Source organism: Sarcophilus harrisii, chromosome 2, assembly GCF_902635505.1.
Source record: "Sarcophilus harrisii chromosome 2, mSarHar1.11, whole genome shotgun sequence".
Lineage (NCBI taxonomy): Eukaryota > Metazoa > Chordata > Mammalia > Dasyuromorphia > Dasyuridae > Sarcophilus > Sarcophilus harrisii.
In genome coordinates, this window is record NC_045427.1 from 568,239,761 (window position 1) to 568,263,505 (window position 23,745).

General features: G+C 36.5%; 1 protein-coding gene across 1 annotated transcript; it reads left to right on the forward strand.

Moving 5' to 3' along the window:
* Window positions 1-1,977: 1,977 nt before the first annotated feature.
* On the forward strand, window positions 1,978-23,745 carry TECTB (tectorin beta). The gene is made up of 10 exons (XM_003755367.3): window positions 1,978-2,186; window positions 2,988-3,178; window positions 4,597-4,739; window positions 4,843-4,915; window positions 13,157-13,260; window positions 13,366-13,449; window positions 16,584-16,746; window positions 20,740-20,809; window positions 21,457-21,489; window positions 23,561-23,745. The coding sequence occupies exons 1-10, from the start codon at window positions 2,054-2,056 to the stop codon at window positions 23,635-23,637; spliced, it is 1,071 nt and encodes a 356-aa protein (XP_003755415.2). The 5' UTR covers window positions 1,978-2,053; the 3' UTR covers window positions 23,638-23,745.

Sequence of the window (23,745 nt, forward strand, 5' to 3'; positions counted from 1 at the left end):
AATATATAGCTATATGCATACATACATAAATAATTAGCTATTGAATTCCTCATAGAGCCTAATATGGCAGATACATAATAAAAATAATAACTAGTATTTATATGTTTTAGGGCTTGCAAAGCATTTTTACACATTTTTTATTTTATCTTCACAACCATAGGAAGTAGGTGTCATTATTATCTCCATTTTACAGATGAGGAAACTGAGGCCAGCAGAAATTAAGTTGACTTTCCCAGGTCATACAACAAGTAAGTGTCTGAAGCATGATTTGAATATAGGTTTTCCTTATGCCAGGTCCAGTGCTCTCTCCATTCTGCCTAAAACCACAGCATATTGGGATAGAATAGATCTTAAAACAGTCCACATTCCTTTTTTAATAAACCATGACTCTGAAAGAGAGGTAGCAGAGTAGGGATGTGAACCCAAAGGTTCAGATTCCCAGGCTATGATAGCACTTCAGCTACCTCATACTGCTTCTCAAGTAGAATTCTTGAGAATAAAACAGTTACTTTTCATTGTCACATTTGTGGGTCATAGAAGTCAGAAAGACTCATCTTCCTAAGTTCAAATTCAGACTCAGACATTAGCTGTGTGACCCTGGGCAAGCACTTAAATTTGTTTGCCTCAGTTTCCTTATCTGAAGAATGAATGGGAGAAGAAAATGTCAAACCACTCTAGTATCTTTATCAAGAAAACTCCAAATGAGGTCACAAAGAATTGAACATGACTGAAAAATGACCATTCAACAATTACTCCTGATTCCAAATCCAAGGTTCATTCCCTATACCATTGTGCTAATAATTCTAATATTGTGATTTGATGGTTTGACTGGATAGAGATTTCATCTGGTTTTTTTTTTGTTGTTGTTGTTGTTGCTGTTGTTTTTAATGTAGCATTGAATTAATGAAGGAATTAATGAAATTATCTTTTAAAGTCCTTTCCAACTATAATAAGTGAATAAGATGTTGTGGTAACAACATCTCTAGGTGGCTTGGAATCAGGAAAACTTGTCTTCATGAAGTCAGATCCAATCTTAGATATTTGCTAGCTGTATGATCCTAGGCAAGTCATTTAACCCTGTATGCCTCAGTTTCTTAATGAGTTGGAGAGAGAAATAGCAAAACACTGCAGTATCTCTGCCAAGAAAAACCCAAATCGAGTAACAAAGAGCCAGTCATAACTAAAAAATATTTAAACATGGAAGTCACTATCCTATATTTTTGAGAATCAAGTTTAATAATATTGAAATTTTCCTTTGAGTTCAAATTTTAGAGAATATAGTAAGTGATCCCTACCAATAATTTGGCAGGGGAAGGACAACAAAATCACACAAATTTTTTTCATAGACCAGAAATGAGTAACATTGTACATAGTAATATCATTGCTGTTGTTGTTCAGTCATTTTTAATCATGTCCAACTCTACATGACCCTATTTGAGGTTTCTTGGCAAGAGTGTAGAAATATAGTTTCTCTTAAAAACTCAAGCTAGATTTTCACATCCTGGGATGGTAGAAAAATACTTTTTTTATTTAAGAAAATAACAACTATAACCATGAAAAATAACATGAAAGGGAAAGAATCCATTTTTGACAGGCAGTAATGGAACTCCCTGTCTTATTGTTGCACATGGTCCCCTTGGAGTTCCCTCCACCCTGGCTTACACTTGTTCATTGTGACTTATCTGGATAAGGGTTTCTTTTTACAACACCAGCCTATATAAAGTGAAGAGAGCATTGAGTCAGTAAGCTGGGGGGAAAACAGAAGTTAAGAAAGCGACACACACAGTCCATCCAGAGTGGGCTGAATAAAACAGCAGGACATATGACCAACAGCATCTGAACAGCAGCTCCTGTCATTGATTTTTGGTATGATTACTATCTTTGGTATGTTGTATATCTTTCAGGAATGATAGAGACATGGGGCATTACACTTGAATCTCCCTTAGGATATCATTTTTTTTCTATGCAGATTGGGGTATACTTTGTGCTTCTGCTTAACTGAAAATCTTCATTCCAAGCCCAGAATGATAATGCCCTGGGCCGCTACAGGATTATGACAGTCCTGCTTTCTTTGTTTGGCTGCCCAGCAGTGTCCACATCCAGAGAAGAGATGGTGATAAGGATATTTGTCCTGCTGGCCATCTTAACTGAGACATTGGCAGGCCCATGTACCCCAAATAAAGCAGGTATGGAGTATTTGAATAAAAATTATCATAAAAATAATAATTCATAATACTATTGCTTTTTTAATCTTACAAAGTACTTTTCTCATAGTAATCACTGAGGTGGAGAGTAAAAATATTATGATCCTTGTTCTATAGATAAGAAAATAGGTAGTGAAATTGAGTGACTGGTCTATAATCGCACCCTTACTAAGTAACCAAAACAGTTTTGAAACTCCAAGCCTAGCTCTTCCATTAAATGCTTCCCTTAGAGGAAAAGCTACCCAAAATGCTATTCTGTCACCTTTGTCCCTAACTTAATATAGTCACACTTCATTGGCCTGCTTCTAAATCCCCCAGATATAAACAAGGCAGATATTGACATTTTCTTAAAATAAAAAAATATGCATAAAATAAGACTTTTGTCAAGAATTTTAAAATCATACAGCCTTTAGCTTTGAAAAGGGACTTGAAAATCATTTCACCTAATCCCTTCATTTTACAGATAGGGAAAATGAGGCCCAAATAGAATGATTTGCTCAAGGCCAAAGAGGAAATTGATGGTAAAGTCAAGACTAGAATCCAGATTTCCTGATTTCCAATTAAGTGAATTTTCAACTACTTTTAAAAATTGATTTTGTCATATCTCCTACATTCTCCTCTTTGGGTTTTATTTCTTTTGCTATTTAATTCTTATCTGTTGAAGAGCATTTAACTATCTTTTCTCCTTTTCTTATTTCAAATTGTCTGCATCTCCATGAAATCAAAACACATTTTAGGTGTTCACCAACTGTCATTTTAAATTATGCATGTATTTCTTTCTAGATGTTATTCTTGTATTTTGTTATCCTAAAACCATCATCACAAAAATACCAGAGTGTCCCTATGGATGGGAAGTGCACCAGCTGGCTCTTGGAGGGGTTTGTTACAACGGAATCCATGAGGCAGGTTACTACCAATTCATAATCCCTGACCTGTCACCTAAAAACAAGTCCTATTGTGGAACCCAATCTGAGGTAAGGCCACTTCACAGTCTGAGTCAGTGGAGAAGAACACAATATTTTTTTTTTTTTTGCCAAACAAGATAGGCTTTTATAGTTATCGAAAATAATTTGACAAATAAATCTTCGTAAAATGCTGCACCATAGACATAGAATCACAGATGGAAAAGGGATTATTTAATTCAATTTCTTAATTGAATAGAAGAAGAAACTGAGACTCAGACATGAAATTATTTATCTAAAATCAGGTGAAATTGATGCACCAGCTTAGATCTCCCAACTCTAATGCAAAATTCTTAGTAGGCATTAAATAAGTAGGCATAGTAGGCATTTTATAAGGAGTTGACTGTATTTGTTGACTATATACTTAATTGTCCTGAATGTCAGCAGATTTGTCCTCTGTTCAGTTTGAGAGAAATAAAGCATACAAAGATTTCTTTACAGAGAATTGTTCTGGGTCCTGAACTCTTTTGCCATTCTAGAGAAGCCTAGGAACTTCCCTTCAGAATAAGGTTTTTAAATGCATAAATTGAAGTACAAAGGAAACCAATTACATTGAAACAAGGTCATCAAAAATTTTGTTTTTCAGGTTCACAGATCCCAGGTTAAGAACTCCTGCTTTATTTATTACTAAAAATTCCTGATTTATTAGGTCAGAATGTTTTGTGCTGCAATCTGGAATTATCTAAGAACTGTGCTTTTATGAGTACAGGAACTCCCCCCACCAACATGAATTACAACCATCTCTGAGTTAGGATCTTAGAAACTTGTTTAGGCTCCCAGATGATTACTGACTTTCCTAGAACCACATAGCTAGCTAAGAAATTCCAGAGGCAGAAATGGAGACGCTCCCTGACGCTAAGGTCAATTTTCCACCTACTAGGGTGCATTGCCTTCCTGGCAACACAGTCAATAATAACATGATAAAAATATTATTTGCTACTATTTCTGGCTCATATTGATGTAGCTCTTTACACTTTACAATGTTCTTTCATTGTAGCATCTCTATGGGACATCACAGCTCTGGGTTCTGAAACCAACCAAGGAAGCTTACAAAAAGGGAAAGTCAGTTAGTATTGAAGAAAGAACCTGGGCCAAATGGGGTATATGTGAAACATGACCTTGGAATATTTTCCATTCTTAATTTCTGGGAGAGAATCTATCAGGGTGCTGCTCTAGGAATTTTGACTCAAAGTACCCCAAGCAAGTATTGCTGATAAAACTCAAAACCTTCCTTCTACAAATTAAGAAAGTGATAGGAAACTCCAGAGCCTGATGAGAATTCTTTTCGCCTTTGGTTTTTCACTTGCAAATGCTCTGTCCATTTAAAAGACTGTGTACAAAACTCTCCATTCATTCTCCCAATCGTTCCTGCAGCATCCCCAGGGGTACCAAGGAAACATGACCTTGTTTCTCCCACTTTCTCACTCTAGTACAAGCCCCCTATCTACCATTTCTTCAGCCACATTGTGTCCAATGACAGCACAGTGATTGTGAAGAGCCAACCAGTGAATTACTCCTTCTCTTGTACGTATCATTCAACCTACTTGGTCAACCAGGCTGCCTTTGATCAGAGGTAAGTCTTCTGGACAAGAAGGACATACAGCATGCAAGTGCTCTGGAACCCCTTCCAATCTTGCATGTTTCAGTCCTTATGCAAAACTCTCTCCCCTTTCCAGAGTGGCCACAGTACATGTCAAGAATGGGAGCATGGGCTCCTTTGAAAGCCAGTTATCTCTGAACTTCTATACCGTGAGTTTTTTTTTTACTTATTATTTTTCGGTTACAATGTGATCAATATGAGAGATTCCTGGACTGAGCTGTATGTATCTGTCCTTTCCCTCTTCCCCTCACCCCAACAAGTCCCTTAATTAAGATTAAGACTCCAACATTCTTTCAAGCCGTAGGTTAGTTTAAATTAAGCAGTGGCCCAACATTGAAAGAATGTTGGAGTCAAAAGAGATTTTGGGGATTGTCTAATCCAATTCCTTTATTTTACCAATTTAAGAAGGAGCATTGGATTTGAAATTAGGATAGTGGTTCAAATCCCAAATCTGTCACTTACTGATTGTATGATTTTGGAAAAATCACCTAATTCTCTGTACATCAATTTATTCATCTGTGAAATGAAGGATTTAGATGGGATGACCAATAAATTCTTTCCTAACTCTAAATCTAAAATTCTATGACTTGCCTAAAGTCTATGATTGGTTAATGGCAAAGTTGGATTTTGAGTCTCTTTGCTCTTAATTCCAAAGCTTTTTCCAATTGTTTAGACTTTAGCACTTTGTATATGAAAGCCAGATCTTATTTATGACATCTGTTATTCAAGTTTTAATGAGCTCAGAGCAAGGAGTTAAGAAACATTCCATCAATTAACATGAGAATAGAGAATATGTGTGTGTATTCACATATGTGTAGTTCTCCATGTTGCATACATCTTTTACTTAAACTATCAAAAACCTTTAGCTTGTCTCCTCCTTCCTCAATTACTGTAGATGTAATTGGTACCTTCCTAATCAGAACCAAAAAGTAATCTCATTCAAAAACCATGTCCAAAATCATCAACAGCTATCTTTCCCCCTTCTAAAAGCATGTTTTTTTTTATATAACCTATTTTGTAAACAGGCATATCATATGTATACAAATAGATGCACACTTTTGTATATTTGTATTTGCAAATACAATCACACACAAATTTCACTAAGGAAAGCCATCTCCAGGAAGATAACCTGATTCAATTAACTTTATATTTGATTCCAGATGGTCAAAGGAACTTTTGAGATCATGTAGTATAAACCAGGATTTTGCAAATGAGGGAACTGACTCTCAGAGAAAGCATGACTCTTGCCTCCCAATCCAGTACTCTTTCTTCTATGACACATCTTCTGCAGAAATCTATGCCTACTTAACAGCACATCTAATCCTGAGAGAAATGACCTTGTTAAACCTGTCTTGGCAAGCAGGCAAAATTGGTCAATACAGTTGAGCTTCCAAGGCTTTGAAATCATGCTAAGACTAGGTGACAGGGTATAAATGCTCCATCCATGTGGATTCTGGAGGAAATCCAAGCACGCAGTGTATAAATGTACAAAGTGGTCACTGAACAGTGGCTGAGCAGCCATCTGTATTAGCTTCCCACCTTTTCCTGGAGTTGTTTTTATTTGTTAATGATTATTTTAATCAAATAAAATAAAACAAAATGCAGAATCATCTGCTTACTTGGCAGGGTTTTGAATAGAAATAATGATAATGTTATTAGGAAGTCTTCCCAGAGAATTTTTCCTCCCTTTCAGTCAGATCAGTCTCCTGCATCTCACCGTATTCTATTTTAATAGAAGTGCAGGATACAGGCGCTATGGTCTTGGTGTTCTTGTGTCAGGCTTTGGGAGGAAAAAGGCACACAATGTGTTCAGTTTTATTAAGTTGTTTCAAAAAAACCTTCCCCCAAAGAGGAATGGGGATGAGGAAAAAATTTTTACCCAAGTCTAGGCTCAAAAGGAGCTAAAAGGGTTCTAACTCTTGCTACTTTCCCACTAGATGCTGTTCTATTTGGGGGCCTATTTAGCATTCCTTAGAGCCATGAGGTTTGTGGTTGGTTTCCAGGGTCTAATTCATGCAATCATCTGCTGTTTGAGGCCTGGGCTGGCTTCTTCCACTTCCTTGGAGAGCATTCTTGTGGGTTGCTGAAACACCAACCAATTCTTGCATATATTTCCACCCAATTAGCAGGTCAGGTTCCATGACCTAGATTGAACAAGGAAATCTACTGAACAACAAATTGCTCTGGATTCCCTGGAGCATCAATGACAAATTTCAATAGACTATTTCCCTCCCCTAGCTTCTAAATTTGGAATTTTAGCAGAAAGTTATCCAGATTCTGAAGCCAAATAGAAAATTCCTTGGAAGCTGCTTGTCTACCTCATAATCTTTAGCCCCACAAGAAACAGGTAGGAATACAAGACAAAACCCAATCCAATTAGTATTTATTAAATACCTACAATGTGTGAGGCAAAGAAGCTGTAGAACTCTCTTCAGAGCCAAGAGGACCTCTTCCTCTGATATAACCTGCCTGTTGACTCTGGGCTAGTCACTTAAACTCTCAGTGCTCCAGGGAACTCTCTAACACTATAAATTGTTGAGAAGGTACCAACTCATTTTGGGTGTATCCTCATCTGGGATTTCTGCATGAGAATGACAAAGTACCATATTAGTTATCAGGGGTTAGAAAAATTACATATTTTTACATATATATTTTTTACATATTTTACATATATATTTTCACATATATAAATATGTATATTTTTACATATATACACACACACACACACACACACACACACACACATATATATATATACATGCATATCTCCTAGCCTCAAAGAGTTTCTATACTACTCTGCTCAAGTGGGGATGCACTTTGAAAAGCACAGCAGGGAGAATATGCTTAAAGTCACAGGGCCAAATATAAAGCTAATTGATAATCACTCTGAGCTCAGATTCAACTTTATTCCATAAAACACTCCATTCAACAAACACATATGAAAATCTAGCATGTGGAAGGCTCTGTGTCAGCTACTGAGAAAGAAACAGATCCTAATAAGGCAGGCCTCCAACCTAATAGAATTTGCTTTCTAATAGGGGAGAGAGTACAGATAGACAGATGCCTATAATACAAGGCAAAAGGCATTTTTTTCAAGGGAAAAGGTAAAGGCTTTAAAATGGTAAGAAGAAAGTACTCCTAGAATTCAAAGGGAGGCATCACTTTGGGTACTGATGAATACTTATGGTCTTATTCAAAGCCTTTGAACTGAGACTTGAAGGATGGGTAAGTTTCAATAAGTAGCTATGTGGGAAGAAAGCATTTGAGAATTTTGTTGTTGTTCAGTCATTCATCTTCAGTTGTGTCTCACTCTTTGTGACTCCATTTGGGATTTTCTTGGCAAAGAACAGAATACTGAGGCAAACAGGGTTAAATGACTTGCCCAGAGTAGTGAGTGTCTAAAGATCTGATTTGAACTAAAGATATTAGTAGATGTCTGAGATCTGATTTGAACTCAAAGGAAGTGTTCCTGACTTCAAACTCAGCACTCTGTCACTACCTAGTTGTACCATTCGAGGTTTAAGGAATGATATAAGAATAGATCAGAGGAAGGAAAAGAAGGAAAAGATATGTTCATTTAGGAGCATATGTAGCACATAGAGGGGAATAATATGATTAGAAAGGTAAATCAAAGCCAGATTTGTGTAGGGCCTTGAAAGCAACCCTAAGGAGAATGAATTTTATTTGACAATTTTTTTGACTCAAATTGTGTGTGTGTGTGTGTGTGTGTGTGTGTGTGTGTGGCAATTGGGGTTTGGTGACTTGCCCAGGGTCACAAAGCTAGTACTAAATGTCTGAGTTCAGATTTGAACTCAGGTCTTCCTAACTTCAGGACTGGTACTCTACTCAATGTGCCATCTAGCTGCCCCCTCAAATGAGTCTTAACAGGGTAATGACTTGACTACATCTGTGCTTTTGGTGAGTTAAACTGGTAGTAGATTTAGTGTAGGATATAATGAAAGGGGAAAGAGAATGAAGGAAAGAAGAAAATAGTATCATAGAAGAAGGGACCTTAGGGCAAAGCAGAACCTCCTCATATTATTCAATGTATTATGCAAGGTTACACAGACAGAAAGTGTCAGGTGGAATATGATCTCGCTGACTATAAGTCCTATGCCCTATCCACAGGACAATATATTTATTTATTAACAATGGGGCTTTGGAATCCAGAGATATGGCTGGAACTAAACAAATGTAGAAGTCATTCATACAATTTGAAATGAGCCTCAAAGGGTGGGTAAGTTTCAACAAGTAGGTATGTGGGGAGAAAATATTTGAGAATTTTGTTGTTGTTCAGTCATTTTCAGTTGTGTCTCGCTCTTTGTGGCTCCATTCAGGTATACATTCCTACACAGAAGGAATAATTGACACAGTGGGACTGGATTAATAATCAAGGGGGGAAATTAAGACAAGAAGATCAAAGACTGAAGGATAAAGATAGAGCCTTAGGAAATGCCTCTTAAAAGGGAATGAGAAAAGAAGAAGTAGTAAGAGTGATAGGAAAAGCAATTAGAAAGATAGAGGAGAAAACCTGGAGTACAGTATAACAGAAACCCAAAGTAAAGAGAGGGAGAAGGAGGGGATAATACATGATTTTAGCTTTTTCCAAGAAATCAAGGAGTATGAAGTCTGAGAGAAATTATTCCATTTGGTAATTAGGAAGTCATTGGTGACTTAAGAGAGAATAGTCTCAATAAAATGGTAATGTTAGAAACCTAACTCCAAGGTGGTGAGTAAGAGAGTCATTGGGTGTGATCTATGCAAGAAGGTTAACAGTGAAGGGCAAGACAGATATGAGATCTAAGTCCTGGATTTTTAATCCCCATCTTTCTAAACCAAGCTATCTTTTCTATTTCACCACCAGTTGATAATTAGTGCTAATTAGATGGACCCAAAGATTAGAATGTTGGGGGTATATTGAATAAGTCAACTCACTTATATAAACTTTTCAACACAGCCTGAAATCTGTCTCAGAAATAAATACAGATCCATTGGACCTTTGGCTTTCTGAGTGGGTTAATGTTAAAGATAATTTCCAGTCCTGTATCACTACTCTTTGCAAGAACTCAGTGAAATAGTTGCAAACTCAAAAGGACAGCTGAGAAACAATCTCAGAAATTATTTTAGTCTACAGGACCAAAAGGAAACAAAAGTCAGAGTAGTTTAATTCAACAAGCTTTTATTAAACTCCTCCTGGGTACTAGAGATACAAAGAGGAAAATGAAAAGTCTCTGTGCTCAAAAAACTTATATGCTGGAGAAAAACAAAGTTTATGTAGATTAATAAAGGCAAAACATATTTTTTAAATAAAGACAAAGTTTATTTTCAGTAAAGAAAGATTAACACTAAAAAATAGTGGAATTGAGGGAGACTTTTAGTAGTAAGAGAAATTGAACCTTGAAGGAACATGGGGATTCTAAGAAGTGGAAGCAGAGATAGATAGCCTCCAGGGGCATGGGAAAATACTATGCAAGATCAGGGAGATGGAAAAGTCTGTACAGAGACCGTCTAATAAGTATATTTCACTGTGAGGTAGAGTGTATGAAGAAGAATTATGTGATCACCCTAAATGTCAGGAAGTCAGAGTGGAAGATAAGTTTGGACTCAGATCGTACAGGACTTTAAATGCCAAATAAAAAAAAAAGTTTCCATTTTTTTCCCTCAACAGAATAGAGAGTTAGAGAAATTTTGGAACATAGAAGTGGTGTGGTCAGATCTATGGGATGTAAACTCTTTTAAGTCAGGGACTCTTACCTTTTGTCTTTGCACTCCCAGTGCCTCACACAATAGCTGGTGCATAGTAGATATTTAATAAATATTTATTGATTGAATGTTTTATCTCAGCTTTAGGAAAGATAAGTTTGACAGTTGGATTAAAGAAGGGTCAACCTACATATAAGCAATTAGGAGATTACTGTAATAATTCAGGCAGGAAGTGATAAACTGTTAGTGAAGAGAAGAGACACATGTGAAAGGTATTGAGGGGGTGTAAAATTGATGAGCATTAGCAACTTAATGGAAATGAGGAGGGGGGTCACAGAAAATGAAGAGTTGAGAATTAATCCTAGGACTAAAACTTTGGTTCCTGGAAGGTTGTGGGATTTTGTTTTGTTTTGTTCTGTTTTTGTTTTAATAATCAATGTCAAAAGAAATAGTTAAAGAAAATTATATTTTTGGTAGATGCTGTTTACTATGTCTATAGGACATTCAGGTGGAGACATCCAGAAGAAAATGGGTTATATACAATTAACATCGAGGAGAAAGATGAAGATTAGGTATATAGATTTGGGAGTTATCTTTATAGGAGTGACAATTATCTTCATGGGAATTTATGAGATCATCAAAAGAGAGATTCCCAAAAAAAGGGAAAACAGTCCAGGTCAAAAACCCAGTGGAATGTCCATGCAAAGGAGATGAAGAAGAACCAGTCAGATGGTTAGAAGGTTGGAGGAGAATTAGAAGACAGCAATGTCATGAAAAACTCAAGGAGAGAGAGTATCCTAAAAGAGGGGTGAAAGGAGCAGTTGATAGTATCAAACTCTTTGCCTCACTTCCTCATTTGTAAAATGAAATGGAAAAGGAAATGACAAACCATTCCAATATCTTTGCCTAAAAAAGGGTCATGTAGGGTCATGTACATTCAGATATGAGTGAAATGATTGAATAGCAACAGCAACAAATCTAGAACTTGGATAAGTAGCAGGAGAAGAAGCTAATAACAGACTGAAAATTAGAGAGATGGCAGAAATTATTGAATGATCAAACTCAAGGAAGAGACTTTAGAAGATGGGTTCAGAGGCACAAGTAGAAGAGCTTCCCATGATAAGGAAAGGGTCATCTCTTCATCCGAGATTGGACCAAAATAAGGAAAAATAGATGATGTGATGTTAAGAAAATGTGAGGTTTAGAAGTAAAAAGAAGGGTGAGAAAAAGAGAAGTATACCATCAATTTCTTCTATGAAGTATGATGTGGAAAGCATCATCTAGGGTCATGGAAGAATATGGTATACATAGTTAGGGAGTAAGAGAAAGTTTGGACCACTCTGTGGAAAGTGCAATAGAAAGAGAAGAGTCAAAGTATTAACCTGTAGAAGTGGGGACTCAATATTGCAGTAGACCTACTTAGCATAGTTATGTAACTTTCTCTAATGTGTTATAAGAGTGGAAAGGAAGGAGGTGCATAATGGGAGTAAGCCAACATTGAGACATAAAACAAAATAGCGTTCAAAGAACAAGAGGTAAAGAAGGATTCAAATATAGAGAACAGAATGAAGTTAAACTAATTAACTTTTAGAGTCAAGATATTAAAGGGACCAAAATGAAGCCAGTATTAGTAATGGGCTGTAAAAGAATGAAGGGGTGAAATAACTGGAGGTTATGATAAGGACAAAGAATAGACTTGGCAGAGGTAAAACACTGAAATTGGAGAATAAAAAGCAGTGGTCAGACAGAGCAATTGGCTCTGAAGAACGCTTACAGTCTGCAATGAGATCCAAAGGATGACCATTCCTATATATAACTGAGCAGTACTGGTGATGCTGAAATGGGAAACAAGGGTGTTTAAGAGGAGACCAACATGAAAATTAAAGCCTCTAAGTATAAGGGCTGACACTGAAATAGAGAGTTTCAGGACTGTACAGTCACTAATCTCTTTCAGAAGGGAGGATTTATAGATAAATAATACTAGGATATGAATTGGGTGACATATAGATGAAGTGAACCTCCAAGAAGAATAGTTTGCTAAATGATGGTAGCAAGGGAAGGGTCTAGAAATAGCACTGAGAGGCAAGAAGCATACCAACTCCTTGTTCTGGCCCAGTTGATTTGGGGCACAAGGGAACATAAATCTAGGCTGGAGATGATGACCAGGGATGTGTTGTTTTCAAAGGGAAGCCAGGTCTTCGTGATTGAAATGTGTAAATGAAAGGTCCATGAGAGAAAGAGATCTAATATGAAAGACAGTTTGTTAACAAGAGCAGGTTTCTATAGGGTACCAACAAAGGAGAAGACAGATTGGGATCCATTAAGTAATTTGCTAGAGGCCACATAGGGAATTTCCTCATTTTCTAATTATTTCATTTATGCTATGAATCAAACCCTCATCAGCAAAATAAAGGAATTGGACTTGATGACCTCTAAAAATTCTTCCCTAATCTAGCTCCTTCAAGCCAAACCATATTCTCCACATAAACAGTTGTAGGTAACTTGCCTGTCCTCATAACCCAACTCACTTGTTGAAGGTAATGAGACCCTTATCACTCTGCTGACTTCTCTGTAACTGTAATCCTCCATCACCTTTACCCCCCAGCTCCCTGAACTAACCCCTGCACAGTTTCTCTCTGAGCCCCAACTGGGCAGTCCAAATACTCACTATATATTTCTTTCCAAAGAATGCCAAGTTCTCCACTAAAAAAGAAGCCCCTTTTGTGTTGGAAACCTCAGAAATTGGATCAGATTTATTTGCAGGTGTGGAAGCCAAAGGGTTAAGTATTAGGTAAGGGAACCAGCCCACTGAAATTTGGATTGAAAAAGAAAGCTGTTTACAACCCTGTCAGAGTAAAAGAACTTCTGTTTCAATGATCCTTTGTTTTCCTTTCAGGTTTAAGGTCGTCCTGAACAGCTGCTGGGCCACACCTTCAGCAGACTTCATGTATCCCATGCAATGGCAGCTAATAGGGAAAGGGTATGTACCCTTCTCATGGGTCAGGGTTATAGAACGAGGCCTGGATTCTCTCTCAGGCTGGTTGGGTTTCATGCTTTGGGAGGTGTTGGGAAGAAGAGCTTTTAAGCACCTTAGCTGTGGCATTCAAGGCAACAGCTAAAGGGGAACTCCTAGCTTAAAGGAAATGTCTAATCACTTTTCACCTGAATCAATTATCCACTTAAAAATAGAAGATTGATTTTTCTTGCGCAACAAGAGAACTGTACGGATCTGCACACATATATTGTATTTAAGATATACTTTAACATGTTTAACATGTATGAAACTGACTGCCATCTAGGAGAGTAGGTGGAGGGAAGGAAGAGAAAAATTAGAACAGAAATGCTTGAAAGAGTTAATGTTGAAAAATTACCCATGCATATGTTCTGTCAATAAAAAGAGGATTATAGTTCTGGAGCTACAAGAAAGCTTAGAGGCCACAGATTCCAATCCACTCTTTTTGTAGATGTAGAAACTGAGCTCTAGAAAAGGTTATCTAAGTTACTGATCCAAGGTAACACAGGTATTAATGATTAGATGTAGTCTGTGTGCTCAGGCCTCTCACTTCAGAATCAGTGATCTTTGCATGTACTCATGGGTACATTACATTACAAAGAGAACTGGCATCAAAGGCCCACCAAAAAACAAAGTAAAACTATTAACTTGCAAAACTGAAGTCAGTTAAGTACTGACATCAATTATATATCAGAGTGAAGGATGTCATAGACAGATAAGATATTTTGGATAACCAGTTGGATAGAGCAGCCATAGAATTTTCAGCAGAATGGAAGGTGTTGGGTTATATCTGAATAATTCAGAAAGATTCTCTTCCTTCTGGGGGTGGCAAGATTTCAGGAGCAATATATAGCTGTTTGATCCTTATTGATGATGGATTCTTTATGCTTTAGAGAAAATTATATCAATCAAATGACTTGGAGTATTCCTGAATGAATTCTTGACTAGTATGAATTGGTAATAACTTCAAAACCTCTTCTCTTATGATTGAAAATTTGCAGTTTTATACAATGAATCACAATATGTAATGCTTTGTTATTTAATGCACATTCACTTATCCTTCCTCAAATTATTGTTCCTTATTGTTCCCATATTACAGGTCTTCAACACTGTGTACATCTTGCAGGTTACATCCTTGAGATAAATCTCTATTATGCACAGGAAATTAAGCAATGCTTTGTGAATGTTCTGAAAATACTGATGCCGGGAACTCATCACAAAACAACAGGAATCAAAGTTAGAAAATGTATCTCCAGAATTTCCCAAATATTATTTCTTCCACTTTGATCAGGAAGAAAGATTGATTTTCTAGACTCCTGGAGAGAGTGGAGAATTCAAAACTCAGAGATTTCTCTTTACACACAAATTCACCTAATATGATTTATTTTGCAATATTCAGGTAATACTCACATATGACCCTAGGGCAGAAACATTTACACTAAAACACTGTGATAAGTCTTTGGGAGTTGGGGGGAGATGGATTGCAACATTGCCTGGACTTATTTGTCTCCAAGGGGCCCAGTGCCAGGAATTCAAAGTGCCAAAAGGAACTTGGGCCGAATGATCTAAACATGATAATCATGCCTACTCATCCATCATTGCACTCTTCCTCATGCTTCTTCCCTGCCCCCAAGTCTGGTTTTTTCCACCAGATAAAGTCATTACATGACATGAGGGAACTCATTTTAGTGAGCTATTTTTAGGACCTGCTTAGTTTCAACTAAGGATCTCAGGTTTACTAACCAACAGGGAGCTGAATTTCACAACTTAAAAAAGTGTCCATGACTTCATTGCTCGTCTGAAGCTGACACAAATAGAGGAACCAATAGAAGAACCTTGAATTAGAATTGAGACTCACTCCTCCCCTCCCCTTCTTGCCAAGGGTTGGCTCTTAGCATGGAATTTTCAAGTTTCTATTTCTTATTTCTCCCACTTGGATCTGGACCTGATGAACTAAAGTTTCCTGTATCATTGCCCTTTGGATCATTGGATCATAGATTTATAAAGGGGGCATTAGAGGTCTACTACCTCACCTCCTTCAGTTCAAAGAGTCTAAGACCCAAAGGTTGTCCAAGGTCACATAGATAATGGTAGAACTGGGATCAAATCTCTGCCTCTAAATCTAAAAAAGATGAGCTTTTGTCCACTCTCTCATGCTCATAAACCTGACATAAAATGTCAGAACTGAAAGGGACCTTATCTATTCATTTATCTAGTTCAAGCCCCTTTACTTTAACAAAGAGGATAATGAAGTCCAGAGGAGGGAAACAGTTCTCCTAACATCAAAAGTGTAATGTACCTTCTAGAGTGCCTAGGGTTCAATTTATTCCTCTTATTCATTAGGCGAGTTATTTAACTTCTTAATGTCCCACATTGATCTCCATGATTGGTTCAGGACAACTCCTGTGGTTAAAAAAAAAAGTTTCCTTATTAGGAATTCCTTATGCCAATGAGATGAGATTTCCTTCACCATATATAATATATATATATGTATGTAAGTTTATATGTGTGTGTGTCTAAAAGGAGAAAAAGTGAGAGACAAAGAAATTTTTTTTAAAAAGAAGAGAGTGAGAGATTGATTTTATCTGTATATATGAAACACTGTATAATGCTATCTGATTTAATTGACATGTGGGTTAGTTTTAAAGATCCAGTTTTTTTTTCCCCCTTATCCAAGGAGAGAAAGAAACATGTTTGGAAATAAAGGTCACATAAAAACAAAAAATATCCTTTTTTTTAAAGGGATAAGACTGAGCTTAGCTACCTAGTCCTGCTACCAAAAGACAAAAATTATGGATGCAACTAGGGAGAAGGGAGAAAGCAACTCCTGTAGATATTGAACTTCATTGGAAAACTGACCTCAACCAAAACCCCTTATATTGGTGTGACTGGTTGATTGGCCTAGAGGATTTGTGGAAAGCACTTTTACAGCGCCACTGCTGTGGTGAACTTGCTCTTAATCCAGCATTACCCTGATTATCTGCATGGACCATTATACTGTGGACTCAAAGGAGTGGTCATATCTATATCACCTTAGGAGACCAAACTAAAGACCAGTTAGATAGAAGTTCTTTGGTTTGTGCTTCTCCTTGTGTTTTCAGATGCCCCACAGATGAAACTGTTCTGGTTCATGAAAATGGCAAGGATCACAGAGCAACTTTTCAGTTCAATGCTTTCCGCTTCCAGAATGTGCCTAAACTCTCCAAGGTTTGGCTACACTGTGAGACGTTCATCTGTGACAGTGAAAAGTTTTCTTGCCCAGTGGTAAGTCAGTCTTCCACTAGTCATCAGAAAGCAGCTCAACTTGCTAGCATTATATAGTCAGTTGCCAACTTGGGGAGACTCCAATATTTGAAGGTCTTTATTTTTAACCAGGGAGGATTTAAAATGGAATGCTGTTATAGACCAATAGAAATTCCTCCAAGAAGAAAAAACAGTAGGTTAGCAGTCAGGAGATTGAAATTCTAGTCCTATGTTTGTCACTAGAAATATCATGTTAACCAGTTAAACCTGAGCTCTAGGTTCTTGATTGATAATGGTGATGGTGATGGTGGTTGTGGTAATAATTATGATTTGAAAATTGGAAAGGAGCTCAAAGATCAGTTAGTCCAACTTGTATATGAACAGGAATGTCCTCTATTGCCTATCTGAAAAGTCATCATCTACCTTCTGTCTGAAGACCTCTGATGAGAGGGAACTATTATCTTCTCAAGCAGTCCTTTGTTCTTTGGAATATGTCTAATTTTAATAAGATTTACCATATAACAAATCTAAGTGTGCCTTTTTTTCTATTTTCTACCTTTTACTATTAGTTCTACTTTCTGTAATTAAGCAGAACTATTGATTATCTTCAATTTGTCATTTGATAAGCACATTATAAATAAATATGTGTGTATACATATAGATAAATAGGTAATAGTTTGTAAATAGCTATTTTCACCTATCAACTCCATTACATTGAGTTCCTTTAGAATAGGATCTAATTTTTGTGTTTCTTTAGAATAGTCCTTGGAACATATTAAGAACTTAATAAATGCATATTAACTGATTGCTAAATTTTTTTTCATGACATCCCTTAAAATACTTGAATATAGTTATCATATACCTCTTTGTATTTGTTTCTCCAGGCTAAACACACCTGTTTCCTTGAAACAGTTCTCATATGGCATGGTTTTGAGGCCCTTTATCATTGTATTTGCAGACCTTTAGATTTTCTCTACCCTACCAATGTCCTTCCTAAACTGTACTCCCTTTGCTCTCCTCCACACATTCTATGATCTAGCTGCACTGGACTATTTGCTGTTCCTTGAAGAAAACACTCTCTCTATACCTTTGTACTGCCTGAAGTCTAGAATATTTTAGTCACTCACTTCTGCTTACTGGTCTCCCTGGTTTTGTTCAAAACTTGGTTCAAGACTCACCTTCTAAATAAAACCTTCCCTGGCTCCCAGAGTTGTTAATCCTTTCAGATTGCCTTCCATCTGTTAACTATATATTTTATATCTTCCTAGTTGTTTACATGTTATCTCCCCCATTAAAATATAAGGTTCTTAAAAGCAGAGACTATTTTTCCCTTCTTTGTATCCCTTGGTACTTAGTACAGTTCCTAGCACATAGTAAGCCTTTAATCAACATTTATTAATTGGCTATGTTGTAATATAGCATAATACAGTATCATGGAGTACAGTATACTATATAGAGATATCACTATAGCTAGCTGGATATACTGCTTTGAACTCACACAAGATATCTCAAAAAATCTTAGGGTAGTTTTAAGTTATTAAATTTACCCACTAAGATTTTGGGGACGTGATATTTTTGGAGATCTCTTGCTAAGGAATCAGTCACATTGGATGTCTTAATTTCTCTCCTTCCTTAAAGAAATTCCTGTAGACTTCAGTTGATGGTTTTTTGACAACTTGTTGATAACCAAAGAACTTAAGTGACTGAAAGTCATTTCTCCTGTGACCTCCTTTGCACTCATTCCATCAAAAAATAGAATGTGAAGCTCCAGGCTATTATCTTGGCTGGTTTACTTGGAAGGGAAAAATTAACCAAGGTCACGTTTTACAAGCATGCTCTTCGAGAGCTATTAAGATCAAGGTCAGAGTAGGCATAAACTTTCCTTCCTGTTCCCAGAAGACTTGCTGGAACATATTAAGTTAGGATGATAATTGTATGATTTTTAAATTTTAATGAAAACATTGCTTTCCTCTCTCTTTTTTACTTCATTTTTCCAATGATTTTCTTTCTCCCTTTTTACTACTGTGACTCTCCATACTCACTGTTGGCTTATAAACAATATCAAGAGCTAAGAGCATAATAACTAAACTTGCTTTTCAGTGGGTGGAAAGGGTTAAATATTAAACTACAAAGATAAAATACTCTTCTATACAGCTCAATTTGATTTGGTAAATAGTCATTTTAAAAGCCATTAATTCCACAATCATTGCTTGAAAGTGTCACATAGTAGTTCTCAAAGTTCATATCATGAATCCCTGGGGACCCTGGAAACACTTTCATGGGATCCTTCAGATCAAAACAATTTTCATAATAATATAAAGATTAAAATGTCCTCCATTTTTCAACTGCATAACTTTGTGAAACCAGATTTTCTTTACACATTTAAATCAAAACAATGTTTCATAGCAGATTTAATGCAGTAGATATGAGAATCAGCTGTCTTATATTAAGTTAAACAATGGTTTTCCAAAAACATGAAAACATGCCTTCTCACTTTACTTGATTTGGAAAATATAGTTATTTTTATTTTTTTTAATTTAAGGATAACATATAATATTATATATTATATAGGATAATATATAATAAACTTATTAGTTTATTGTTTTAAAATAAACTAATAGATATTTTAAATTTTTATCACTTTCAATTTCTACTACTGAAAATATCAATAGACAAAGTCCATAAAAACAAAAGCTATTTGGGGTCCTCAATAACTGTTAAGAATATAAAGGGTTAGAGGCAGGTAGATGGTGCATTGGATTGAATACCCTGAAGTCAGGAGGACCTGAGTTCAAATTTGGCCTCAGACACTTAACATTTATTAGCTGTGTGACTCTGGGCAAGTCACTTAACCCCAATTGCCTCTCAAATTTTTTTAAAAGAGTGTAAAAAAGTTCTGAGATGCAAAGATTTGAAGAGCCACTGCTCTGACATGTGCAGAGAAAGCAATAACTAGGCTTTTTCCTCAGAGTTGTTCCTTATTAACTCTTCAAGAAATCTCAAGAATGTCCTGAATGTCCCAGTTTTTAACTCTTCATAATGTGAGAATGACTTTCCTCAAGTGTCAGAAATATTGAATATTTCATTGTAAACAGGTTTTGAAGTCTAGAATCTGGATTTGAATCCCTTACTACATATATGACCTTGGACAAATCAAAAATTCACCTTTATAAGTCTCAGTTTCCTCACCCATAAAAGTATCGATTAGATCAGTTCTTCTATTGGGCTTACAACACTCTTCAAATTATTGCATATCCCTCAAAGAGTATGTGAGACATATCTATTGATATTTGCCCTATTTTAAATTTAAATGTCCTAATACTATTACATAGGTGTAACTTTGTGGACTTCCTAATATTGCTTCTCTTCCTGTTGCTGAACTGAAGAATCATTCTTATTTGTAGATTACCTTATAATGAGATTATATTTTTTAAAAATGTTTAGCCTAAATTAAAAGAATGCATGCTTTGTTCTGCTTGTTCTTCTCTTCCTCCTTTATGCCCCTACTCAATAGGCTCAGTTGTTTCACTCTTCACAGCATAGGTAAAACACTGGATTTGTGGAACTGCACCTTTAATCCCAGAAAAGTTGGTATCAAAACATGGAATTGTAAGCACCTGTTTTCACGTTTGTTTTTGTATTCCTAGGACAATATCTGCCAGAATAGTACATGGTAAATGCTTTTTAAATTATATTGAGTTATATTTGCTACTAGCAAGGAAGTATGGAAAGCCAGTCTACTTTCTGGCACATGTCATCAAATGAAAAAAAAAAAAAAACAAAAAACTTCTAAGTTTTAAAAAAAAAAAGCCTAGTAAATAAAATTTTTATTTTAATAATTTAGTTTTAAAATAAATGTATAATGAATATTTCTATAAATTTGTATTCATAGTTTTAAGACCTCTCCTCTTTTCTCTCCTCTCTTCTTGTTTTTTTTCTCTCTTCTCCTTCCCCTCTTTTTTCCTCCTTCTTTCCTCTTCCTCTTCCTTCTCCCTCACTCTATTTTCCATTCAGACTTGTGACAAAAGAAAGCGCTTTCATGAAGAGACAGGAGGAGTGTTAGTTGTGGAACTTTCTATTCGAAGTAAGTACTTCTGATTTACAATTTGGATTCATCTTTGGGGAGGCTGTGTCTGAATCTACAAGAGGTGGGAACATTTGAACTTGTCAAGCCAATTGTGGTGATGAACCTAACCTTTTTCCTCTACCTACTGTTAGCCCTGGTAGTAAACTGATATAAGTGAATTGACTATACTGAGCCATAAGCCCATTTATGGATACTTGTAAATGATTAGCAGCATCTCTGGAAGTCCCTCATTTCATAACAAGTTCAATCATGAGAAAGTGGTGGATTGTTGGTTTTTTGCTGACTCAATACTGACACTTTTTATCTTGGTATCTATGAGTTCTTAGCATGGAGCTTTGTATACTGTATGAGCTTAATCAATGTTTGTTAAATGAATGGATGAATGAATAAATAAATGAATGAACAGCTTAAAGTTCTACTTAAATTATAGGATATATCTATATATAGATATATATGTGTTTCTCCAAACATAAATTTCCTGGAGGATATAAAAGTCCTAATAGTTTGAAGTACATTTTTTAAAAATTAAAACAAAATGTAACCTACTGCTTTTACTTTTACTCAAGACATTATGTTGTGATACCTCTCCTCTAAAAAATATTGGTTTTTTAAAATTACAAATGTGTTTTCTCCTCTTAATATAGGCCGAGGCTTCTCCGGTCATTATACTTTCTCAGGTAAGAAAGTGCCAGACCTTGAAGCAATGGGGTTCTGTTTTCTTGTAAAGGACAAGCATCCTAAATCACTTAGATATGCACTAAAAACAAAGCCTTCCAAAGAATTAATTTCCTTTAAAAATTAATTTCAATAAATTTTCATTTTCATTTTAAAAAAATACCTCTAACATGAAATTAAAGGTGTTTCTGTTGTGGGGATGGAGAAGTAAAGTGCAATAATTCCACCGTTATTCCCAGTCCATAACACCTATTTAATCAAGGCTTTCCCCATCCCTAACTCAATAGAAATTAAAGGGCTCTGAAGAAACAGAGGCAAAGCAGGGAGAAACCGAAAAGTAGGAGGAAGCAAAGGGGTAATCAGAGAAGTACAGGGTGGGAGAGAGCAAAGGCCAAAAGGAAGAAGGTGAGAGAGGTGATCCAGGGCATTTGCCTTAGGACCCAGAGGAAAAGGAAGGCAGAAGAAAGAAGGATATTAGAGAAGAGGGAGAAGAAGGCCTGAAGAAAAGGGAAGAAAGAGCACGGTAGAAAGAAAGGAGAGAGGGAGATGGGGAAGAAAAAAGAGGGGAAGTAGAGCAGTAGATATTAACAGGAGAGAAGAGGGAACCAGGAAGGTGGAGAAAAGAAAGAGAAGAAGGAGGGGGAGGTGAGGAGGAGGAAGATAAAGGGAAGAAGGAGGAGAGGTAAAAGGAGAAAGAGGAGGAGGAGGATAAAGGGATGAAAAGGGAAAGAGGAGGAAAAGAAAGGGGAGGGAGAGAAGGGAGAGAAGGATAAGAGGAGGGAGGGGGGGACAGGAAAGGAGCAGGGGTAAAGAGAAGAGAAAAAAGAGAAAGGGGGGTAGGAAGAAGAGGAAGGGGGGAAAGGAGAGGAGGAGTTGGAGACTGAGGTGATTCTGAGCAGTTTCTAGGAGGAAGTTTCAGCTGCCAAAAACCTTATTCTCAGAACACACTGTGTTAAGAATTGTTTACATTTCACTAAAACCCAGACGTTGACACCAAATAATTCTAATTCCTGTTTGTCCTTGTAAAGCCCCTTGAATATCTTAACATACAGCTTTAGTTTGATTTCTGTGAGCTGCAATGTCTGAAGTTGTATGTAAATTGATTTTTTTTTTTTTTTTATAAAAACCTATCCAATTTTTAAAGTATCGGAGGAGCTGGTTGCTTAAAATATCCTACCAGTAAATGAATCCTTCATTTGAAAGAAAAAAATCAGCTCCTATTTAGGATTTGTAAATTTGGACTCTCATATAGCTATATGAGCATTCCACTTTTTTTTTTTTTTAATCCTTTCACTTTCTAATGTCTTAATAAGGATTGTTGATGAGACTCAGGGTGTGTATTTAGCCAGGAAGAGAGCACTTAAAGAGTGCTATCACCCGGAAAAGGGAAGAGACTTTGTAGCTTAGAGAGTGATTTAGAACGGAGATTGACGCAGGGAAGTTACTCTGGGGGCAGACATAACAAAAACTTCTAATAAGAGCTGTACCCATATAGAATGAACTGCCTTGTAAAGGAATGAATTCTCTGTCACTGGAGGTATTCAAGCAGAGAAGATCACCTGTGAGTGACTATTCCAATGCTTTCAATTCTAACAATATCCAATTCTAATAAGGTGCAGCTTTTTAAAAGCAAAACAAAATCCCAGTTTATTAGATTTTATCAAAATCTCCTTCAAACCAGACTTAGATGTCCACCATTGGCTGACTGCCATCACTTTGCTTTGTTGCATCAATTAAGCAAGCCCCTTCCCTTCCCTAGTTCTCAGTTCCTTGTAAAAATGAGAAAGTTGATCCTAATGATCTCTAAGGCTCTCTATCCAGGTATGGCTTGGGATTCAAGAAAGGGAGGGGGAATAAAGGAGAGGAGCTGGAGACTAAGATGATTCTGAGCAGTTTCTAGGAGGAAGTTTCAGCTGCCAAAAGTCTTTTTCTCAGAACACTCACTGTGTTAAGAACTGTTTCCATTTCACTTAAAGTCAGAAGTTGACACCAAATAAGGGACTTTTAATTCTAATTCCTGTTTGTCCCGGTTGTCTCAGGGGTTCTAAACTTTTCTCTATGGTTGTTTTACAGAGATTCTCTATCACCTGGTCTTCATGCTTGGCTTCTGTGCCATAATAGGAGACCACACAACATCTGTGGTCCCTTGACCCAACGTCACCTTTTGCTGATGACAAATTCATGTTCATTTCTGCTACCAAAAGCAACAAAAATTATTTTATTAGGAAAGTGAATAAAATGGGCAAGTTTTTTTTTCA